General features: G+C 41.9%; 1 protein-coding gene across 29 annotated transcripts in view; it reads right to left on the bottom strand.

Annotated features, from left to right (window-relative positions):
* Positions 1 to 24,198, bottom strand: part of tcf7l2 (transcription factor 7 like 2) — a 76,690-nt gene that overhangs the window by 50,998 nt on the left and 1,494 nt on the right. For all 29 annotated transcript variants that reach the window (XR_003439708.2, XR_003439710.2, XR_007143659.1 and 26 more), the window contains exon 4: positions 856 to 957. Coding sequence is in view for 26 of the 29 variants with exons in the window: in XM_027140388.2 (XP_026996189.1) it covers positions 856 to 957 (102 nt within the window). In the remaining 3 variants the exon portion in view is untranslated. The remainder of the gene's footprint in view (positions 1 to 855; positions 958 to 24,198) is intronic.

The raw sequence follows: 24,198 nt of genomic DNA, 5'->3' as shown, positions 1-24,198 counted from the left end.
CATATTTCACTATGCCCTTTTGCCTGAACAAACATGTTGCAGTGCTCTACACTGATTAAATATATTCTTCTGAGGTAAATATAAAGGCATTCACATGTTTACAAGAGAAACATACATTAGCTACATGTAGGAAATCAGCATCAAGGGAAACTACGGTGTCAGATTTCCAGTCTATCTTGTTCTTCTGAGACAACAGAACATGAACAACACCATTGACCAAAAACATGCGCTGAAGAACATAAGCAAGAAGCCTGTAGTTAGGCTAGCTATGATAACTGACAACAAGGAAGTTAGATTCCCTCTGTGCCCAAAATGATTCCTCGGAATCCAGTGACAACCCCCCCCACACACCCCACATAATGATGATGATATTAGCATCGTGACGTTTATTTCTTTTTCTATATTCATACATGTATACCTCATATTTCCAAGCATCCTTAACAGATTGAGAACGCTAACTGATTTTAAAATCACCAATTCAGACACGTTGCCTTATCTTTCTAAATATTTCTAAATCATAGTTGTTGTTGTTTTTTTAAAATATATGTTAGTATGACGTTTCAAACACTTAGAACCTTCAAATGTATATCTAGCAGAGAAAGTTCCATAATGCCACACAGTTAAGTGCGTTTGATGAATTATGTATCCTGCTACCACCGAAACTACATGTATAGCACTATGGAGTCCTGCTTGTCACACAATAAGCTGCAGACATTTGCACCCAATTGACATGTTAGTTTTAGGACAGTAGTGCGAGATCCCAGCCGGACAATATAAGAGACAGGAAGAGGATCTTTTGTCTGTGCCGTAAAACAAAGAGCTTTGTTAATGTAATGAATAATGGGTGTTACTTACAACGATGTGTGCTGGAGAAGGGGACCTGGCATCTTTAAGTGCTTGTCTACTTTGAAGACTTCCTGCTTGAACATCTAGCAGTGGCCATTTCATCTGTAGATACTGAATGGTGGAAAGAAACAAAATGGGGAAACAAAGGAAAACATGTTAACAATGCAGAAACGCAAACAGTGGAAAAAACAGAAGAGGAAAAAATATCCTAAAATGACTGTATGATTCAGAAAACAAAAAGAAAGCAAAAGCAAACTGGACTGAAAATCATCCTGGATTGAAAAATGCATGAGGTTGGAAGGGGCTGTTTTGTGCCATGGGACGGGAATCTTTTTTTTTCCTCAGATTGTCCTGGATGGTTAAGAAATGTCAGTGTATTTACTTTCTATTTCGTATAAAGGCTGGTTTATGTCATATATGAAATTTCAGGTGTATTATATTGAATCTACGTGTCGATAAAAACTCAGTTCAGGAACCATTTGTGTAAATGATTGATCCAGCCTGTCTCCTTAGGACTCATATACACACGTATAGACATATAAACAGTTATGTGAGAGAGAGAGAGAGAGAGAGAGAGAGAGAGAGAGAGAGAGAGAGAGAGAGAGAGAGAGAGAGAGAGAGAGAGAGAGAGAGAGAGAGAGAGAGAGAGACTGGCAATGGTATGAAGCAATAAACCCTTGTTATTATCTTTTATGGGTAGGATCAGAGGGCACACACTCAGCTGTAGAAATGGGTAAAGGTTAAAATGTACAATATAAGACAGAGCAGTGTTATAGAATGTTCTAGTTTAAAGAGAAAGTACACAGCAAAAGGCTGTACGTGATTTTTTTTTTTTTTAACTCTGCCCCATCCGTCTCACTCAGTCACAGGAAACGAGTGTCATTCCGTCTGTCCCGTCTTTTCTCTGAGCTTCAGTCTGCAGTGGAGCCAGGCCCATCAATTAATGTATAGGTCTTACTTTATATCATTGCTTGTCTGCCCAAAACATAATTAAATATCTTCTCACTGACCATGTAGCCAGGACATCAACACTGCAGCTCTTTTCTTTTAATGCCAAAAAAAATCTGCTTTAGTAAGTACCATCAGTCCAATATTCACAAAGCCAATGAGCTCAAGCTGTGAACCTTTGACCTGTAATTCTAATGAAAAGTCAGAAAGTCTACAACAAGGTCACACATGGTCATGGTCTGGTTCCAGAGTGTCAGACTGTCAGAGTCATGGTCATGGTCAGCTCATCTGTTGCAAAGTTGTTGTTTTTTCTGACACAAAGTGTGCCCTCTGTGTTATCTCAATTACCCAGGTCAGAGGTTAACTGGCTTTTGATTGCTGATATTAAGGGAAACCTGAATAGCACCATACATAGAGGATGTAACATGTGACCTTTCAAAATAGCTGCTTCACACACTGCCTGAGAGTAAATTCAAACGATTATTCAAACATTCTAAGTACGTAAGAGGAGGGTTCGCTGGATTTGCATAAAAGCTTAGCAAATGCTCGATTATCTAACAAGGTTAGACACAACTAAAGCTATCACACAGAGCTAAATAAGCCACGTAGGAAAATAAAGGATATAAGCAGCAAAATAAGATACACAGAGGGAGAGGGAGAAAGAGAGTATATGTACTGTATGGATAAAGGTTACTTAAGCCGGCCTTAGCCAGGAGCTGCTTCTTAACCCTGGGACCACAGGCAATGCGTTATGCTGCCTACAGCTCAAAACATGAAAAATGGATTTAGAGTAAACTTGACATAAAAATGAATCACTTTTTGTTATTCATAATGTATGTTGTACTAAAGTCCCCAAAGAGAACTTCTGACAAGTTGGTTGGCTTTATACTGTAGGTTGGCCAGTGATCCGATTGGGACGTCAACCGCTGGGCTCGAATTCCAGCCAAAAAACTTGCCAGGCTGCGAGTAAAACTGTTATCGTTCCTTCCTCACCTCTAACTAGATCCAACCATAGCTCTTCCTGCTGTTCCATCTCTTTGTCCTTCCCTACCCGTGTGTTTCACACCCCCTCCTTAATAAATTGTATTGTCACACCCGTGTGCTTACTCTTTACAGTATTTTCTATGAAGCCATTTAGAGTTTAGCATTCAGAGCACTAAGAATTACGAAGTAAATAAGGAGGCAGAAAGCTCGGGTTGGGGATTTGGTTGTCTTTCATGCAGGTTTCAGTTGTTGCCTGTGGCTATCTGAGCATGGACTTTGTGTTTGTGCAGTACTTGTATAGTAGATATGTGTCTACTTCGTGGCATTATTGTAAGAGTATGTGTGTACCATGAGAGTGTGTGTGACCCTTAGAGAGAGCCAGTCTGTTCAGTGGTAATTAGCGGTAGGTTCACTACAGGGTGCAGTCCTGTGGTTGATGTTAGAGGGACTTATTGACTCCCACCTTGGCCTCAGCTTCACCGCTTCCCTTTCTCTGCATTCTTACTGCCTACTCCTGTACATCTATTTGTTTACGGGTTTGCGTCTGTACTGGCGGAAAGGATGTGTCATAAAGTTCTCCTGAGCTCCTTGTATATTTTATTGGCTGCTGGATTTAAAAATGCCAAACGGGTCGGTACGAAGAAAAATATGGGAAAGCAAATCCATATCATAGGAAATGTTTAGAAATAGTGCAATTTACGGATCGGTTGCTCTTTAAATGAACAAATGCCCCTAGTGAAAATTCATATTTATTTCAAGCATAGTTTATAAGGAAATGTAGTGGTGTGTATTGGCTGTGAGCCAGGTGACATCCTGGTTTCCACCATAGTAGTGTTTGGATTTAGGGGAGTGAAAGGAGACACCTCAACGAGGGCAATAGTGCACATGCTCTAACAGGCATATCCACTTCAGACCACTACTGCAAATGTTCTCTCCTTAATCCCTGCCACAGTTTTTATAAGCATGCCAAGAAAAGCAGCAGTGCCAGAGCTCTATCAACCCAAGAGGCTCGGCTCCCTCCCAGCCCACTGACGGATGCACTTGGTTGGGCTGTGACCTCTGACCTCCGCCTGCTGCCCATCGTTCTCCACCAAATTTCCCCATAGTAGGCCCCTTGGGTAACTCGAGTGCCATTCTAATGTGTCAAATTGCTCCTGAGTTTTAGGATACATTGCCCACAACTCCCACCCCCCCCACCCCACACTTTCTCCCCCGTCACTCCCCCAGCCTCAATCAGGCCTCCAAGCCTACCTCACCTCCTCTCTCCTGCCTCCGAACTGCCACAATGGCCCTGAATGACTCAATTGTCTCTGATGAAGTGAAAGACAAGGGAGGCTTCTAAATCCTCCCAGAGGGATGAACTCTCCCTCTATTGCCCAAAGAGTTCCCAGAGAGAGAGAGAGAGAGAGAGAGAGAGAGAGAGAGAGAGAGAGAGAGAGAGAGAGAGAGAGAGAGAGAGAGAGAGAGAGAGAGAGACTGGACACAGTAAGTTAGAAAAACAAGTTTTATAAATCAGAAAAGTAACGCTTCTCTGCTGTGTTAAACTTAATTAAGCACATTTTGGATTTAAAACATTTTAGTTGCATAAAAACTAGGAAGCTTTTTGTCCTGTACTGTACAGGACACAATGCAGCAAAAATTAGCTCTGTTTAAAAACCAGCATTAACTTTAAAGACCTTGGTATACACATGAGTGTGACTGTGACGCTTCTGGCCATCATAGTACTAACACATGAAATGCTGAATCGACTGGTCAAGTGACATGGCATTACAATTACAAAGTGAGTTAGATAGTCATTGTAAAGTATGTCTAAGAAAATGATACATTTTTGCCGGTGAACTTTACACTACACGATAGAACCATCCTGATAGAGAGAGTAAGACAGTAAATAATCTAAAATAGCTGACACATTTTCTATAATCAGACAAATCAGCTGCTTGATGTGCCAGAGAGGTCAATGGTCCAGCAAACGAGTCATCCATCAGGAAATACTCCAGATATGTGCACTATGTAAATGAATACAACTGGCAAGAGAGAGAGAGAGAGAGAGAGAGAGAGAGAGAGAGAGAGAGAGAGAGAGAGAGAGAGAGAGAGAGAGAAATAGGGATGCAGAGCTGGAGGCTGTAGTCAACATAAGGCTGGCCAGCCTCCCACTAGAGACACCCAGCAATGCCCTCCACATCCCAGCCCATCTGTGCCCAGGGGTCAGGCACATACATGGAAAAACACGCACATGCACATATACACACGTGCACACACACACCTACATGTACACATGCACAGTGTTAGAGGATGCAGGGATTTGTCTAACAGCTTGCATATTATGTAGACACAATAAACAGCTCTTTTTTTCCCCTAAAGATGTATGAAACCCTAAAACTCCTGGTTAAAACTGGAGTGCTATAGAGGCTGGAACTGACACTACTGTGTTCAAAAACGGAAGTCCAGAGAATCTCAGATCAGACTTGTAGCAGATACAGGAGCTCCTGTTCTCATAGTCCCCACCTGCATCAGCAAAGCTCTTCGTACCTCTGAAGCCCTTCTTCTCATGGGTTTGTTTCCAGGTGCACAAGCAAAAACCCTCAAGGATGCACATACTTTACCACACTCATGTACAAACTCACTTTCACAAAACAAGCAATTTTCTGTGATTGTAGCGAGAACAAATTGATGATTCCAGACAAGCTCTTTGAAAATAGCTGTATCTATTTTCAAATGTAAGGGAAAGTGTGTGTGTGTGTGGCAGACATTCAAATGCCCTTCATTTCAAGTGAACAGTAAGAGAGGAAGATGGAAAGCAGAGGAAAAAGAGGATTGGTGATGGAAGAGTTGCGCTCTCACTACATGAAACTAAAAGTTAGTCTATACATTGGGCTCTTCACACTTGCTTAGTTCTCCTAATACACATTTTATGAGTAAATAGAGAAAAAAAAATGAGAAAAGAACGTCCCACCAGCTCAGACAGCCTGAGGCAATTTGCAAGCAGGAAAATAAAGGCAGAATGTGGGCAGGCCTGGGGTTTGTGTGCCCCGGGGCAGGAGAGGCTCTGCAGGACTTGCATTTACTCCAAAGCCAGAACCGCTGGGGGCTTCTCAGCCCTCTGACAGCACGGGGCCTGAGACCCCATCTCACTCTCCTCCAACCGCTCATCTCTCACCTTCCTCCTTCTCTCCTCTCCTCCATCTAACTCCCTCTGACACCTTCTCCCTCTCTTTTTCAGTTTACTCCTCTTTTCCTCCTCTAAATAAATCCTACAGACGCTCCAAAGAGGCAGCTGCCTTTTGAAACTCACGGTGGTGTCTTTCATCCTGCATTTCTTAGAGAAAAGACAAAACGTTGCAATAGGGATAATATATTTGGTCTTAAATAAAAATGCTAAAGCATGAGCTGTGTGTGACCTCACTCACGCTCTGTTTGTCTAGCAGGTGTGGGCTCATGCACTAGTCAAACAGCAGCTGAGTCATCTAAAACGTTCAGAATGGCACGGGGCAACACCTTATACCTGTACTATTAACAAAGTTGGAGCTGCTAGCAGTAAAGCTAAGCTAATGCACAGAGATACTGTCATGTGACAACAATAAATCACAAACATGGCCTTCTTGGAAATAATAAGGAAGAATCTGTCAAAGTCCACTGAGGCTAAACAACAGTTATAAAGGCGATGTATCCGGCTGAACCCTTTCCTGATCTAAAAGAACTGAAAGTCTAGATCCTGAACCAGATGTGTGGTAACTTTCGGTTACACTTTAACACAACAGGTGATATGAAAAACAGAAACAAAGACGTCATTAAAAACATTTTATTTACAAAAAAAATAAAAAAAAAAATAAAAAAAAAAAATCAGTTGGTCTTTAATTGCTAAAAAATTTTTTACAGGCTTCAGGTAATTCATGCTGTGACCATGCTAGTCGTCTCTCTGTCTATCTTTCACTGATTGATTACGGACTCTTCAACACACTCTATAAATAGACGCGTGGGTCAGAGTTTTCAGCGCCAGTGTTTGCGCCAGCAGCAGGGGCACATAGGTATCTGAAGTCTACAGTATTAAGTCTCTCTCACACACACACACACACACACACACACACACACACACACACACACACACACACACACACACGCACGCACACACACACTCACACACACGCAAGCACACACACGCACGCACACACACACAGAGTTCAAGCTTTCCCTTTCTCATTCTGGCCCTGTGGAATCTCATACACACTGACCTATTTAACAGCTACGTGCGCAGAAGCCTGACTTCAAGCTCAGCACTAGGTGTGCCTGAGAACAGCTCAAATGGAGTCAGCGTGGGGTTCGGACTTTGGAGTGTGTACACAAACACGCACAAAAGCGTACACATACATACATACACAGAACGTTGTAATTCCGTAGGGAGGTGGGTCATCCCTAGCCACCACAAGGTGGTAATTACCACACTAGCACACTCCCAAGTTCAAAATGAAGACTGCTCTCACCTCCAGCAGCAACAGCAGCCTTCAAAAAGCATCAAAAACACACACACAAACACCCACACACCTTGGAGCACTTCAAAATCCATATTCATAAGGCCTGGCCCTGGAGTGCACCAGTAGCCCATTATCAGGAATCTGAGTTGAAATACAGAATGGTTTCAGGACAAGTGTGTGGACATATCCATAAAGAAGTCCTCACAGAGCATGTACATGTATCATACAGACCAAATCCATCCTACAGAACTCTAAAACAGTAAATAATACGGACTCAGGAGGCTTTGCTCAGGAGGCGTCTAAGTTAATTGTGTTTATATTGTGGACCCTGTAATCATGGGGTCATTCAGAATACCTCAGACACCACAGAGACACCGTCGTGTGAAATAAATCAATAAATTATGTGCTGGTGGCTAATTAAAATGGAGCAAGCGTGGCTGACAGTAAAACTCAGGAAAGGTCAGGGAGTGGCCATAGTGGGTAAAGTAGAATAGGTGTTCTGGTGACCCTCTTCTACTGTGCACCCCATGAACAGCACCTCTCACCTTCAGAAAAAAGCAGAAATGACCTCTTCACGACTCCATTCTGCTCTCCTCCCACGCTCTGTTAATTACCACCAATGTCCATCCACAAATACAGGCAACAGTCACCATAGCACAAGCCAATTACCAAAGAATCTTTAATGCCTTAATGCCTTCTTTCCCTAACTTACACACACACACACATGCACGCACACACGTGCGCACACACACACACTCACACACACACACACACACTCACACACACACACACACACACACGCACACACACATACACACACGTGCATACACACACATACACACACACGCGTGCACACACATACACACACACGCGCGCACACACATACACACACGCGCGCACACACACACACACACACACACGTGCACACACACGTGCACACACACACACACAGTCCTAGAGGTGTTCGCTGCCTGAGAGACAGACGAAAGAAGAAAGTAGGCTTGCAATGATAAATAAAATTGACTATGAAACAAAAAAATGCTGACAATATACACAAACAATAACTGGCCAGAATAAATGTATCCTTGTTTCTCTGTCAAGTGTAATGTTTATATATATATATATATATATATCGAAATGTTTTCTCTACCTCGATATTAGAAGCAGTAAATCACTCACTGGGGTTCCACTGGTCAAAATGTGCTTATTTTAGATTCTACAAATCTATCAGGTTATATCCCATGTGAGCATATAAAGACACTAGGTGTTCATTTGGGATTCAGCTTTGCAGTTTGTTGGAGGCCAAAATGTTAATAATGTTTGCTCTGTCCAGCTATAAGGATCAATATTATTGCAATTCAATGCAAGACTTTTTTTTAAAAATGAATTTTCAAAGGAATTTTACAGCCCTAGGAAGCACCACACTGCTTAGCTTAATTCTCTGCTTATTTCAGGGTATTGTGTCTGCAAGGTTTGTGTTGTGTAATTGTAGATCTATATGTCTGTTGCTGAGCATGGGGCCTGATAAAGAACTAAACTACAATTCAGATCAGACAGTGCGTTGGATTCTATTTTTATTTTATTTTGATGAACTGTAAAAGCCCATTTTCCTAGACATGCAAAAAACCTCAAGACAAATGAGGTGATGTTATTGTCATGCAGTGGTTATGTTAAAGAGCTGCATTCCCACCATGACATAGACTCTTGTGACAGATAACGAAGGTGTATAGAGTGTGAGGCCTCTACACACAGCAGCTGGATGTGGAATTTTACTCCCGTAACAGATTCAGACGGCTCCGTGTCAGATCAGAAGAGAAGGAAGCTGAATGTCGCTGAACATGCATGTAGCTGCTTCCTCAGCCTGCTATCGTTTTTTCCTCAAACCTCCGTATAAAGGGTTGCAGCATTGACGCAATACGGTGCAATATGGCAGCTGCACTTCACCCATCGCATGATTAACAAGAATCCAGCTTATTTAGCCAACCCTAGACCGTCTAAAAACACAATAACAAAAAAAAAAAACAGATGGCTTCTATAAAGGTTAACATGTCCTAAAAACAAGCCTTGGCTACGAACTGTGTGTTTTTGTCAGCTGAGGGAAGCCGTACCAAAAAAATCCCTCAGCCAAGCCATCAAGTTGAACAGTGAACTTCACAGTAGTAGCTGCCTTTCTATGCCTCTCCTTTTGATGTTACCTCCAAAGCAAGGGATCAAAGGCTTGGAGTGTGGCGTGGGGAAGTCCCAGGCTCTTAGCCTGCCAGCCCGTGATATATGCAAAAGTCTAAGCCAGAGAGAGAGAGAGAGAGAGAGAGAGAGAGAGAGAGAGAGAGAGAGAGAGAGAGAGAGAGAGAGCTTGCATGGAATGCAGCTAAATAGTGTGCTTCATCCTAATGAAGTCCAAACATGATGCAATCACTTCTTTCAGCACTTTCGGTACAAACCAAAGATAATAATACAAATGATGGAGTGGGCTGAAAGTATGCACACCTCCTTTACACCCCTACCTACAATCCTCTAGCCTTTTGCACTTAATCAGGAAGAATTAAGATGAATTTTAACAGTGACTAACATGCTTTTTAATACAGATGACCACAGCAAACAGTAAAGGCCCTGTATGTACCAAATACTGTACAAAAAGATATGTACACTTACATGTTGAAACAAACACACACACACACACACACACACTCAGTTGTGCAAAATACAGCCACAGAGGTGTGTAGGCCAGACCTACTGGAAACACTCACCATAGACACACACATATACAGTAGGCGCACTATCTCTCTCTCTCTCTCTCTCTCTCTCTCTCTCTCTCTCTCTCTCTCTCTCTCTCTCTCTCTCTCTCACACACGCACACACACACACACACACACACACACACACACACACACACACAGAGACACAGACACACACACCCACACCCTTTCCCCCAGGCCTATAGGATTAAGAGGTCCAGCTGCTGACAGCAAGCCTTTCCTTCCCACGTCTCCCACGATGCACGTTCCCCTCCCCACCCCGGCCCTTCGGCCCTGTTCTGCCAGGAAGGAGGACACACCTGAACTTGACATTGATCTGCTCCAGCTTCTCTCTTTCTGTTTACACACACACACACACAAAATCATATACTATGGTATTCATGCCTTTGAGGGGTAAAAAAGTGAAAGGATACAAAAGACAGGGAAGAAAAACATGCTGAGACGAGAGAGAGTACCAAAAATACGGTCACAGTGAAACGTTCTCTTTTCAATTTTACATCACTGACAGTGTTTAATCATGCTGATTTGAGCTTTGCCATTCTCACTGTGTAATACACATTCACCAACACTCAACCCTGCTCACTCATAGCATCTGTTATTAACCTTCGCGAGTCAGTGCACGTGTGGCTGTGGGTCAGGCTGTGTGGCCTTGCTTGTGTGTGCATACTGCACAGCCAGATTCTTCAAGAGTCACAGCCTCAAGAGGAGGAGGAGAAGAGGAGAAGACCTGACCACATATAATAGGCCTGTTGTTGGAGGGATGGACGAGAGCACGGAGGAGAGAAAGGGAGAGGGAACGAGTAAGGAGGACTGGAAACATGGATGGATCTGATTTCAGCCTGCCTGCCAGGCCTGCTGTCACAATGTCCTGCTCAGAGTGTTCCTGATCCACCAAGTCAGCTCAATTGGAATGGCACTAAATCCTGCTCAGTTGATACAGCACTAATTAAATGAATAACTTCATACCAAGGAAGAACACATGTAGTTGAGTTGAGTAGTGAGTCTTAAGTAATGAATGTGGTAATAACTAAGTGAACCTAAAACTAAAAGCACGATTGTTTTTTGCAAGTTGATCCATGTGCAGAACTCTGTACCTATTTGTACAATAAGAAGCAGGATGTAAGGTGCTGGAGTACATGGAGAACTGGCCTGAAATAAAAATAAGCTCTGAGCTGCCAACTGGGATGTGCTACTAAATCTAGGCTTCAATTTGAGCTGTAGTGATGGATAGCTAATGAGAAAGAAAAATCCATCCAGTACAACAGCAAAATACCACAGACACCGCTGATTGCTAACTCCCCGCGTAGCTGAGATAAGACAGGAAAAAAAAAAAAAAAACAGAAAAAAGAAAGCAAGGAGTAGACAGCTAAAGGGAGGTAGCGAATGAGAATGAAGGAGTGAGAGCCACAGGAAAAAAAAAATCACAATGATGACAAGTAAGCACAAAGACCAACCAGGATTTACTTTCAAAAGAGTCTCCATTGATCTTTTTTGATAGACCTGCAATAAATCAAACCAGATTGACTCACAGGAGAATGATGCCTAATCCTTAAGTCAGATCCAGAAGAACTCAAACCAAACCAGCTGTTAATTTAGGCTTTACAAGATAAAGCAGGAGAAATCCAACCTGATGTACCCTTGGGCAGGGGCTTACATCATGTCTGTAAAGCAAGCAACTTATTGCCAGTTTGGAGACATAACCAGAGCGAGCGAGCGAGAGAGAGAGAGAGAGAGAGAGAGAGAGAGAGAGAGAGAGAGAGAGAGAGAGAGAGAGAGAGAGAGAGAGAGAGAGAGAGATGTAGTGGGTACAGTTTTAAAGGGAAGAAGGTAGAGATGCTATTTGGAGAAATGAATACATTGGAAAGAGGACAAAGAAGGCACCTAGGATCTGGTCTAGAGTTTAAGGCTACAACAGAGATACAGTAAGATGGACACCATCAGAGAGGGAGGGAAGGAGGGCGGAAGTGGAAAGCTTAGGCTAGGTTTCTTGTTTGCACAGCCTGTAATTTCCCAGGCGCTTGGCCCTATGCCCAAAGATATTGCCACCTCGGTCATGCCTGGGTAACCACAGAGACCACTTCATAATCAGCCATGGTAATTAAAACCGCTATTTTTGCTTGTGTGTTTTCTTTCCAAACTCCACGCTTCCTCTTGGCGGAAGTGTCAGCTATCGCCATCCCATACTTCCCAGCTACATTTCTAATGTCTTTTTTCAGCTCCACATCCTGTTTCTGTGTCTGAGAAATGATGGATGATGGAAAGGAACACAGAGTAAGAGAGGCAGTAAGAGAGATGGGAAGGAACTGTATAATGATCACAAACTCAAACAAACTCAAGCAAACCAACAAACACATTCATTAGGTCACATATCCTTGGCTTTAATGGCCGTCTCTTCTAGGAGCAACAAAAAGTGAAATCTGATTGCAGATGACAGGACATTTCACTCAAGTTCTGAAGGGCTACTGAAAAAAAGCAGACTTGTAGCCTCTGGAAAGTGTCCAAGGGTAGCTGTGGCTCACGAGTCAAAACAACGGTTCACGTGGAATCGAGAGATAAAGCAGGAGCCCTCACCCCCTGCCTCTCCACACCGTTCTGGATACACAGGCTGCACACAGGGATCACTTGGACTTTGGATGTCTGCTGTGTTCCAACTAAACTCATGCTAAATAAGCTGGTGGGTTTTACTATGCATACACATCCATGTAGAGGAGAGTGCCAGTTTTGCTGCACATGCTATCTTTAGTTCTGCACTGAAGCACTTCCTCTCACCCCTAACCCCCTCCTTCCCCTGGTGTAATGGGATCACACTACCTAGCCCCATGCCTCATCTTCCCTCCTCCTAGCCCAAGCACAGGGTCACACTTTTAATTGCGCAGAAAAAGTAATCCCACCAGACAGATGGCAAACAGGCCAATTCCCAGTGACTGGACGTCCAATTGATTCATTACCGATGATTTTTTACTAAATTCCAGCCAACACAACAATGTTACAGAAGAGGATTTGCTTGACAGCCTCGTGACAGCAGATGTGCCCTCTTAACCAGCATCTGTGACAGAAATCAAGAAGGCGTGAAGCAATAGAAGAACAGACTAGGCTCTGTTTCAAATGTAGAATAATATAATCAGAGAAAACAAAAGTACACCATTTTTATCCCTCCAAAAAGGCCGAAGTCTGACTGAGCCATTCGGAGCAACTCGGTGTGGTAAACCACATATCAAGTGAAAATGAGAAGTGACAATGATTTTCTTTTCTGAAAAGAGGGAAAGTGTTTAGTTTATGGGTTTTATTCGGCACTGTGGTTTTTCTTTCGGGAGCATCCCAGGAATCCGCTTTTTCCTTGAAAACCCAGCAGCAAGCTTGAGTCTTTAGCCTCTCATTGCCAAAGTTCCAGTCGTCCTCCACCACTCCCTCTGCCACCGGCTTCGGTCAACAATTAGTGGTCGTTTGTTCCAGCATCTCAGACCACAGCTCCAAGAGGGCTAAATTATGCAATGTCCCTATCGAGCCCTCAACATAAATTTACTTGGTGACACTGCACAGCAAGAAACATCAGTGCCAACATTCGAAACAATACCTCTGCTGGTGACAAGAACTTTGACTCCAATGTTTAACCAAAGTGGTTATACTTGTCAGGACTTATCTGAATGCCTTCCAAAATAACGGCAATAAAAATATTTGGAGCCTGTCTTCTCTGGCATAGATTTATGTCTGAATAGTCACCTGTCATGTTGCTTGGTGTTAATCAATCTCTGATTGGTGGATGTTCTGGCCAAGCGACCCGGGTATCATGTTTCATGAAGGGAGGATGGACTTCATGCCACTGAGGCGAGCAACACCTCAGCCTTGCACCAGAGGCAATAAATCTGCCCTAACCATCAGAGGACAAGTTACCATGCAGCATTAACATCTGTCTGTTTATTAAGCACAACATTTCAATGAAGACATTCTCTATTTTATACACTACAGCTAGATCAATGGGACTATAGCTTTGCCCTTTAGCCCTGCAAGTCAAATTATTTTAAGACAGTCTCGTGCTTGAATCCATATAGAATAACTGGTTAAAACATTTGTCCAATCTTTGGCTCTAATAAGACTACCAGCCTCCACTTAAATGGAAACACTTGTGTGAAGAGGCATGTCGATCACTGTAAACTGATCTGAGACGCATACGGCGAAGTCCAAGCTATGTATTTTCTGTGTTGGACAAGGAATTCCACTCAGCAGTTGTCTTGTACCAGAGTATGTGAGTTAGAAATGTAACTCCAACTACAGAAACTCCAGAGGAAGAAGGGTGAAGATCTGGAATAATGTTAGGCATGTCTGGTTAAGCAAGGAGTTCCTAGTATATGCAGTTGGGATAAAAGGCTACTTCCTGTGGAAAGCACAGCGCAGGGGGCATCCGTCGGAAATTGCTCTCGTCCATTTGGCTACTGAAATGAAATGTTTCTGAAAACAGACAAGGATCTTGAGGAGGGCTTGTTGTTAGAGGTAACTTTAAAGAATCAAGATGTTGTCAAGGCAAGTCATAAGGAATGTGTGTCTAGTGGCCATCAACAATATGTCTGTTCACACTGAAGTACTATTAAGCTGACCACAAGGAGCAACAAAAAAGTGCAGAGAGGTCTCCGTGTCCTCTTAGACTCAGGCCCCAGAGGTGAACATTTGAGGCCATGAGGCCACACAGCAACTGTGAGCAGACTGCTTGGCCAGCTGCCCAAGTCAGCTCTCATTTCTTGACTTTGCCAGCAGAGACGTATACAAAGTGGCAAGAGTCAAACCTGGCTTATCCTCCAACACAAAAACCACCTAATCACGGATCAAGGAGCACAATGCTATAACCTCTCCAGGTTTCATCCCTTAACCATGCATGTAGTGTTTGGTGGTTGCATAACCTACTACCCAGCCACCGATTTTGTATCTCCAATATTTGAACAAATCTGTGGTTCACCCTGCGTCCATAATCTGTAAAGCAACACCTCTTCCTTCTTGCTTCCCTGTGCTGCGCCCCCTGAGTTTGCATACTGCTCAACTTGTGTAACTGTCAAGTGGTTTTCCCCCACAAGTCATTACATGTTCGAAAACCTACTGCACGCCACTGACAGATTCAGAAGACGGCAGAATAAAACAGGCGAAAGAGATTCCAGAGTTTATACGAAGATAAAAAACTAAAAATTGTTTGATTTTTTACAACAATTAAGAAGGACTAAGTAAATGGATGTATAAAAGTGGTGCTGGCTTCCAGCAAGCTGTACCTACACCCACCATGAACCATACAGTCCTGCTGTAAACAAACTTAATCATAAATGTAGAAAATGCACATAAAATGTTACGAGGTTGCCATGCCCCTTGTTCAGCTAAACTCTCCATTTGACCTGCTTTCTTCTTTCACATCAACCTCATCTCCAAATGAAATGTGTTATTAAGGTGAGTTAAAAGTGTATTGTGTGGCAGTTTAGGCAACAGAGTGCAGCTGTGTATGGTATGAAGATGCAACTGTTGAGGCTTCTCAATGGGCGGCCCCACAAGGAACGCTTTGTCCTCGCTGCCTCATTTGCACGGAGACACTGCTTTCCTGCACTCAGTGTATCTTCTTGTCACTTCAGTGCTCTGGATCCATTTGTATTATCCAGTGAAATGGCAATAGAAGTAGTGATAGCAATGCGAGGGGAAGGGTAGGTCCAAAGAAACCAGGGCTCCTAGAACACTCCCCCTTTTAGACACATAAAGACATATACAACCATCCAGGCTTTTGCACATCCCTGACTAATGTGCTCCGACACTCGTACATCACTCGCAAATTGGCCAAATGAATTAACCACGGCCCCTGCTTAGCGTTACAGGCTTTAAATAGATTTTCCCTTTCCAGGTCTGGCCAATAATTGCGTTTATCCATCTTGTTGAAGCACGGTTTACACACTTGCTAACATCATGCCAATCCAGGCTACATTTTCCGCTCCACTGGCAGGAGTAGAGGCGATCCGTCATTGGATCACAACAGGTCATTCAAACAACGATTAGTTGATTCCCCTGTATGTCAATGTCTACCTCTCCAGTAGGCACGGTCTTGGTGGAGCAAAGGGGACGCCTATCTATTTCTTCCTTGCTCTGTCTTTACACAGCCTCCATTGCTTTGCTTAGTGAGATGAATTGAGCTTAGCTGTACTTCAATATCAATCAGCTAAACCACTAGACACTAACAAACACCATCCTGAGGAGCAAATGGAGCCTCCAACTATGGATCCTGACTATGCAACTTTTAAGTACAACCAAAAAACAAAGACAAATCTGTACAAATAAATGCAAGCCTGTGCATGCACAATGACAAGCTTACACACACACACACACACACACTCACACACACACACACTCAGGGCTTGTGGCTAAACTGCAGTAGGGGTCAACTCTACACTCTTGAGTGTTTGAACAGTAGTGCATTAGACACTGTGAGGCCCGCAGGACAATTGAGCTATGTAAACACTGAGAACTTCCTTCCCTGCAGCCATTCAGGCCTGTGCTGAGACAGCCCACTGTTTAAACAGCTTTGAATTCCACAGCACACTCACTACCAAACATCTGCTCTCTGTGGTAGTGGGCCTGAGACTGAGCAGCAAAGTGGACTGAGGACTATCACCAGCGCTACACAAAAGCACTTTCCTACATCTTCGCAATCCAAGAAATCAAAAAGCAACTGTACATCCATCATTAATTGCACATCCTTTCAGGCAGCCATGAGCTTGAAACCAGGAACTCAGCCTCACACCTGAAATCCAGCCACTTGACGCCACTCGTTATGACAAAGCAGGCAATTTATCTAGACTGATATTTGAAAAATGCAAAGTGTGACGGCTCATAAAGATAGAGGAGCAGTAAAGGTGCAGATAAAGGAAAGCTACGTTCTAAAGGCCATGCTGATCAACGGAACGCTGCCAAGGTCATGTGACTCCGGGTGGCGTGTCTAAATCTGTCCAGCGTCCAAAGCCAACAGCCCCGGGTCAGGATTAGGCCCTCTTTCCTTATAAATCACTCCTGTCTCATCGCTCACTCTTTTGCCTCTGTCAGATAGGCAGTGAAAACAGATTACTATTTACTATCAGTGACAGACGCTCATCATCTCTGTTAAATGCGAAGAGCCGCTGGATTACACACCTCCTCTGTCATTGTGACGAGTCTCACACCCTCGAGATGAGAGCGCATCATTACAATCTCGCTCCACATCACTGAATGCCGCCTAATGTCTAGCGCATTCTCCGTACCCTCAGGCTGGTCGACCACTGATACACATCCACTCAGTTCTCCTCCAATCGGAATGTAATTGGGAATTCGACAGAAGAAGTAAATTGTCTCCGCTTCTGGAATTGTGTTTAAATATCCCTGGAATATTTTTCTTCCTTGAAGTTTCGCATGGCTCTCTGATTTCCCGTCTACATCAGACTATATTCGTTTTAGCACTTAACTCGAATAAATAACAGAAAGTTAGTACAGGAAGCATGAAAAAATAAAGTGCTAATCATATAACATGTTATTTATATCGCACGACATCGACGCTATCTACAAGACTGCAGAAGAGCTTCCATTTCATGCCTAGAATTTGGGAATATCTGTGTTTATAAATACATTATCTGTGACTGCATAACAAACTGCACCAGGGAGATTTGTTTGGGTAAAAAGAAAAAACACACACATTTATCATATACAGATCATAAAAAACATTATTTCCACTAATCTATAAAATAATAAACGTGTGCTTTTTCCCCATCATGACAAAGAACAAGCTTCCTTTAGCTTTTGCTCACGAACGAGTTTGTCGTATAGGTGAAGTTAAAGAATTAGCACAAAGAAAAGGGGAAAATGAGAAAAGGGAAAAGTTGTATATACGTTTATACTCGTAGGACCTTCCTCTGAGCTTAACCGCCGGCAATTAAAAGTTTAATTAGAAGATTAAAAATACACGGCACATGTATTATCACCTTTTATTTTGTCAATTGTGTTTCACCAAACACAGAAGGCTCCCAGTGTATCCGTAGGAATTAGCGGTGATGATTGAAGCAAACAAGATTTTTACCTTCCACAATAGAAAGACTACAGAATCAGAATTTGCGATCTGAGCACTGAAGTCATCTGCTGATGCCAAATTAGCCAAATTCTCTTATCAAACAGAAACATTAGAAACAAGCAGAATAGCCAGCAGAATCGTTTCATACCGACTGTAATAACAGACATACAGACACAGGTCTCAGTCCTTCTTTTTAAAAATATTACATGTTTAAAATACAATTGAAATATAAATAAACATAAATAATATTTTTTTAAAAATATTCCTTTTTTTTTTTTCCCCGCAACAAACCTAATGGGCTATAAACCGTGTAGTTTATGTGACGTGCTCTTTGTTAAAGGTGTGTTCTGAACTTTGGCACCGATTACAATTATCTTTCCCATTTTGGTAATAAAAGTGAAATCATCAGGACTGTGTGCACATATATATATATACACACAACAAACAGAAACACAAGCACATACTTGGTCACCCTATCATTTGTCATTACAGAGGTCAGAGGGAGAATCATTTCCAGCAGAAATCACGTTAGCGTGTGTGCACTTTGGCCGAGCGACTTCCAATTCAAACAAAAAAGCCCGGCGCTGCTAAATTCCACAGTCACTTCACTCTGAGCAGTTGTTCTGATGACGAAGCTCGGGTCAGGAGGAGCTAATAAATGCAGCGAACGGGCCAATTCACTAAAAGAGGAGAAAAGCCACACACATGGCTTGTCCATCAAACAAGGCTATAAACTTGTCACCTCCCTGCCTGTCTTTTCCCGGCCCCGCTGTGTTTTTTCTCTCGTTTTTTTTACGTAGATAAATGCAAGGCCTCGGGGCTCTATTGTTTGGACATCTAACCAGGAACTGTGGCCGCTCTCATTGCCCCAGCATTAGCAGCAATTATGCACCCTATTCAGTCGGCCTTTGTGCGTCTCCCTCCCCATCATCCACCCTCGGCCCCTCCACAGCGGGCACACCGGCCACTGGCTTTCCTGCTTTTCTCAGCCTCCCTGCCCCCTCCACACCAATGCTGCATAGACTAACTACCTCAAACTACCGCAGCCTGAGCTTCCTAGATCTTACAAACAGAACAGCATTGGTCTTATAAGGCAAAACCTCACCATGTAATTATAGAACATCAATATAGAATTTATTACTGCTTTACCTTTAAACCGTTAGCTAACGATGCATCATATTAAGAAAACTTCACAAGGTTGTGTGTAACTTTATAAACTGTTATTTCCCAATATGCTATTTCCTTTTGTCAGTGGAACAAATACAACCTCATTCCAACTAAACAGATAACAATTAACGCCCACAGAAATCTGTTTAAAAATCACTCTTATTATTTTCTCTATAATCAGATTGAATCCATTGCAGAGAAAGCTTATAAGTAGCACATCTGTAGGTTTTGGTTCTCCCCCAAAAACAAAACAAAACAAAACAAAACAAAACAAGTAAAATATTCTTAATATACTGTTGCTGCTGCTGCATGATTTAACACAAAACAAATTTGCCCATAACGACCAAATCAGCATGAGATGTGTGTGTGTGAACTGCATTGTGCACATGGACATGTGAGGCACACAGAGCGAGAGAAAGTGTGAGAGAATAATATTATTTCCATGTTTTGGGAGCCCGGCGCAGTGTGGGCCAGCAGGAGGACTATATTTACCAGATGACAAAAGTTGCATTCCAGATGTACAGTGCAATCTTTGTGCTGAACTTTATGGAAATGAATGGTGTACAAGAGGGGGTGGGTCAGAGACACACAGCTGCTAAGACTTCAAATTTATAACAGCCCTAGCTTCGTGTTTATCAGGAGCGAGACAGCGGCACGCTCACCGCTCTACGAACGCACACTTTAGAGATATAACAGAATTTATTTATGATTTAACGTTCTTTTTTCTTTCTAAAAAGGATAAACAAGGACAGAATTTAAAGATTGCGAATTCATGGCATACTTTTCTTACCACTGCTTAGAAGAGATCGGATCAAACACGTCCACATAAAACACGTGGATCTAACAAAACTAAATACACTAATAACTCCCTCTACATCACGTTTTACCTAAAAGATGCAGCCCTGCAAAATCACCATAAGATAAAACTAAAGCCAGAAAACACACACACACACACACACACACTCAACTCAATAAATATTTACAGGACTAATCTTTTCCATTCATTCAGCAGGAGCTAACAAAACCTTACTGTACTCTCTTTCTCTCTCTCTCTCTCTCTCCCCTACATCTGCGATTCATTGACTTTACAATTTACCACATGTCGAGATGGGAGAGGTCGAGACTCCATCTGAATCACGGCACAAATATGCGAGTGATTTATTGTTTTAAAAAAAAAACGTGGGCCGATTTAGTGCAACTCCACTTTTCCTGCGCATTACTCCTATTGGCAGACCATGAACAATTACAGTTTGGACTAATTAAGGCCTGAGAATGTGCTGTGTGCCACTAATGTCTCGCAGGCCCCGATTTCAGCTTAATGCTGCCAAACTTTGCTCCCTGACTTAACTCCCTCAAATCCAAAACAGATTGCACTTTTTTTTGTGGCTGTTTATCGAGCTCGAGCAAAATAGCACGTCGTTTGTGTGTTGCGTGGGTCGAGAGACCGGGAGGAGGAGAAGAAAAGAGAAAAGGACAGGGGAAGACGAGAACAGAGAGACTCTACCATTCTTTATAAACAAAAGTGATTTGCAAAACAAAAGGATGGCAACCTTCTAAATAAACTGTGAGTGCGTTTTGCGGAGAGCAACACAGAACCCGGCCGCGTCGTTCGCTGAACCCCCCGCGGACAGCAATTAGGAGCCATCAACATGTAAAGCCAATTTGATAAGGTAGGAGTCTATCCCCCTAAATCCGCATTAAACTATCTTTTTCCCTTCACGTGACAAGCTATTCAATGTGGCAGCACAACACACATAATCCAGCAGATAGGGCATTATAGACTAGGTAGCAATAAAATGGTTAGAAAGATAGTGTCAGGGTTTATTATAATGTGTTCATCCACTGTCGCACAAAGGACTCACACAAACGCTGGTTTTAGCATCATAAATTCCATTCAAACTCCTCATGTTGAAATTCTTCCAATTGAATTAAATACTAAATGAAAATGAAATAGTTTATGTTATGTTACGCAAAAAATTCTTGTTATTATTATTATTATTATTATTATAAAAAAGGCAGTTTTGATCCAATCCACTACATTAAAAAAAGAAACAAAGGAAGGACATGGAAAAAGAAAAAAATGGACATATTGTGAAATAAATCCACGTCATTTTTGCTGTGGAATTTCAGAGACCATCTTTTTCTTTACTCATAATCGGAGCAGAGGACACTGGCTGTTGCAGGTTTTCCCCTTATTTTATTTCTGGCTCTTTTAAAAAAAAAAAAAAAAAAAAAAAAAAACTACACATAATTATACATTGAAACCCGAAACCTTTGCCAAAGGTCTGCAGGCCTAAGGAATTATGGGGCCAGGGGTGGCGTCAAATATCTTAACATTCATAAGTCGCAGAGGCAGTAAATAAACCCAGAGGATTTACAGGCATAAAGCCCCTGGTCTGCATACTGCCTCGAGTCGGCCTCTGCCTGCCTTTTCACGCAGATCCGCTGAGGTGAAATGTTCCCCTACAGCAGCCCGCATAACCAGTCGCCTTTAAACCACAGCACATGCACACACGTACGCGCACTCACACACACACACACACACACACACACACACACACACACACACATAAACACACACAGGCCATAGCCGTACATATGCATAACACTGACTTGCTGCAGCCAAGAGGGCAGATCAGCACTGAGAGAGACGGAGCGCTTGTACTGTCCATGTAGCGTCATGTCACATTACTAAACGCCACCTAATCATCGCAGAGATTTTGAGGCCGGGCTTGTTGGAAAAACAAACTTCCCGTTATTATGGCCCTCCGAGGTCGGACTAATTCAAGTCCTCCTCCCCCTTTCTGCACACACTCAAACCCAGGAACACGCATTTCATCACTATTGCACAAGTCTGCAGAGGAAGAATCAGCTGACACAAGCAAGGCATCCAAATATTGTAAAGATTGTCACATAATTCAAATATAAACCTCAATGCTGCAGCCTTCCACACAGCTGACTCTCTCGAACACATTACATCATCCCTCAGAGCTGTAAATTTCCCTTAACCTAAAACAGAGGTCCAACAAATAGGCTGATTTGTACAATTGTAACCAAACAATGCTGCATTTAATTCATTGAACATGAGTAAAAACAGGGGGTGAACTGCAGAGATGCACGGCACAACAAGAGCTCAGCACAGGACACTCCGGAAAACGGTCTGTAATAAAGGTTTAACGGCATCAGACCCAGTTAGCAGGGTTCAGCTCTGTGTGTTTGTTAAACAGAAAGACAGCTAATCGATGCTCAGGTGAATTATTTATACTAGACTTAAGTAATGCGTTTGTGAATACAACAGCTTTCAACTTCAAAGTGGCATGGGTAGGATGCCCAGGCAACACACAGGTAAGCCGAGCTCACAGAGCGAACGAGAAAGAAGCAAACAGAGCAACAGTGACAGATAGAGAGAAAATGGGAAACTGATGCACTGATAATTGTGGACTGGCTAAAGTCAGTAAGCTACAACATTATATTAAAAAATAAAAAAAGCCACAAGACATATCTACATAAGAACCGCTAGCAAATGGAGCATCTCATATATAAATATATATTTACACATATCTAAATATACATATATATATATATATATATATATATATATATATATATATATATATATATATATATATATATATATATATATATATATATATATACACAAACACACACACACACATTGTGAGTGTTAGACTCGTGACAGATGTCAGGATATTACATTAGGACGTAATCACCCTCTTCTTCAACAGCATCACTCTCTATCTGCTGTATATAACCTCTGCCTCTATAAAACACCAGCGACACACAAAACACAACCCACACATACAGAACCTCCATTTCTTCACACAATTTTATCCATCGCAATAGATAGCCATAAACTTATTGTTTATCGGATGCACGAGTGTGTACATGCGTGCAAGTGTGTTTCAGTATAAACTAAAGTGCACGTCCCCTTTGGTTTGGTATTACACTCCTGACGAGTTCTGTGAGTACAAGAATGGTGGAAAGAAGACACCGTGATATGAAAATAATATTCAACAAAGATCTGGCTTTTGTGAAGCACGCTCACATTCACACACACACGCACACACACACAGACTACTACGGAAAAAACACACACTATGCCTCATTAAAATGTTACCAACACAGCATTTAAAAAAGCTCTCTCACATCGCAGTTTTTGTGTTCATTTTTATATAGGCTTTTTTTTTACCCTAAATAAATTCTTTCTCGTAACAAAAACCACAAATACAATAAAAAGCAATGTTATATTGTTCAGTTAGCCTTTTTCATTATCCATGTTTTGTGTAAACCATATAACATGAGACCGCTACATTTAACAAACACCATTAAAGAAATCAAATACTCAAATAAATACCAGCTGTGTATGAACTAAACTGCCCTGTTATTAAAGCAACACTAATGCCCTCTGTCATGTGGAAATGTACTGGATTTTTTTTTTTGGCAGAAACACATAATTGTAATCAAGATTTTAAAATAATAATAATAATAATAATAATAATAATAATAATAATAATTGTGTAATTACATACACACACTGCTTCACAAATACACTGGGTGCACATAGCAGGATATTTGTATTTAATTGAATTCTTTTATCACAAAAGGTCGATCGCTTTTTATAAATCGCTGTCAATACAGACATTAATGTTTTATGTGCTGTGCATATTTTATGCAAATGTTTACTCACTTCAAATGTTTTCATTAAGTGCTTCTATTTCCCTTGGCTCGTGTTTATAATGTGCATACATTATGACATCTTCCAGTGATCTCCAGATGTGACCATAATAATAATAATAATAATAATAATAATAATAATAATAATAATAATAATAATAAGTCTTTTTGGTGAAGGAATATTAAAGGTCATTTTTGGATACATTTTCCGAGTGGCTGGAAATTAATTTCTAAATATTCTGAGCACTGAATTATTTGGTGTATTCGAGTGATTTGGAGT

This window comes from Tachysurus fulvidraco, chromosome 8 (genome assembly GCF_022655615.1).
Source record: "Tachysurus fulvidraco isolate hzauxx_2018 chromosome 8, HZAU_PFXX_2.0, whole genome shotgun sequence".
NCBI classification, from domain to species: Eukaryota; Metazoa; Chordata; class Actinopteri; order Siluriformes; family Bagridae; genus Tachysurus; species Tachysurus fulvidraco.
The sequence above is the reverse complement of the archived record's forward strand: the minus strand, read 5'-3'. Positions and strand labels throughout refer to the sequence as shown.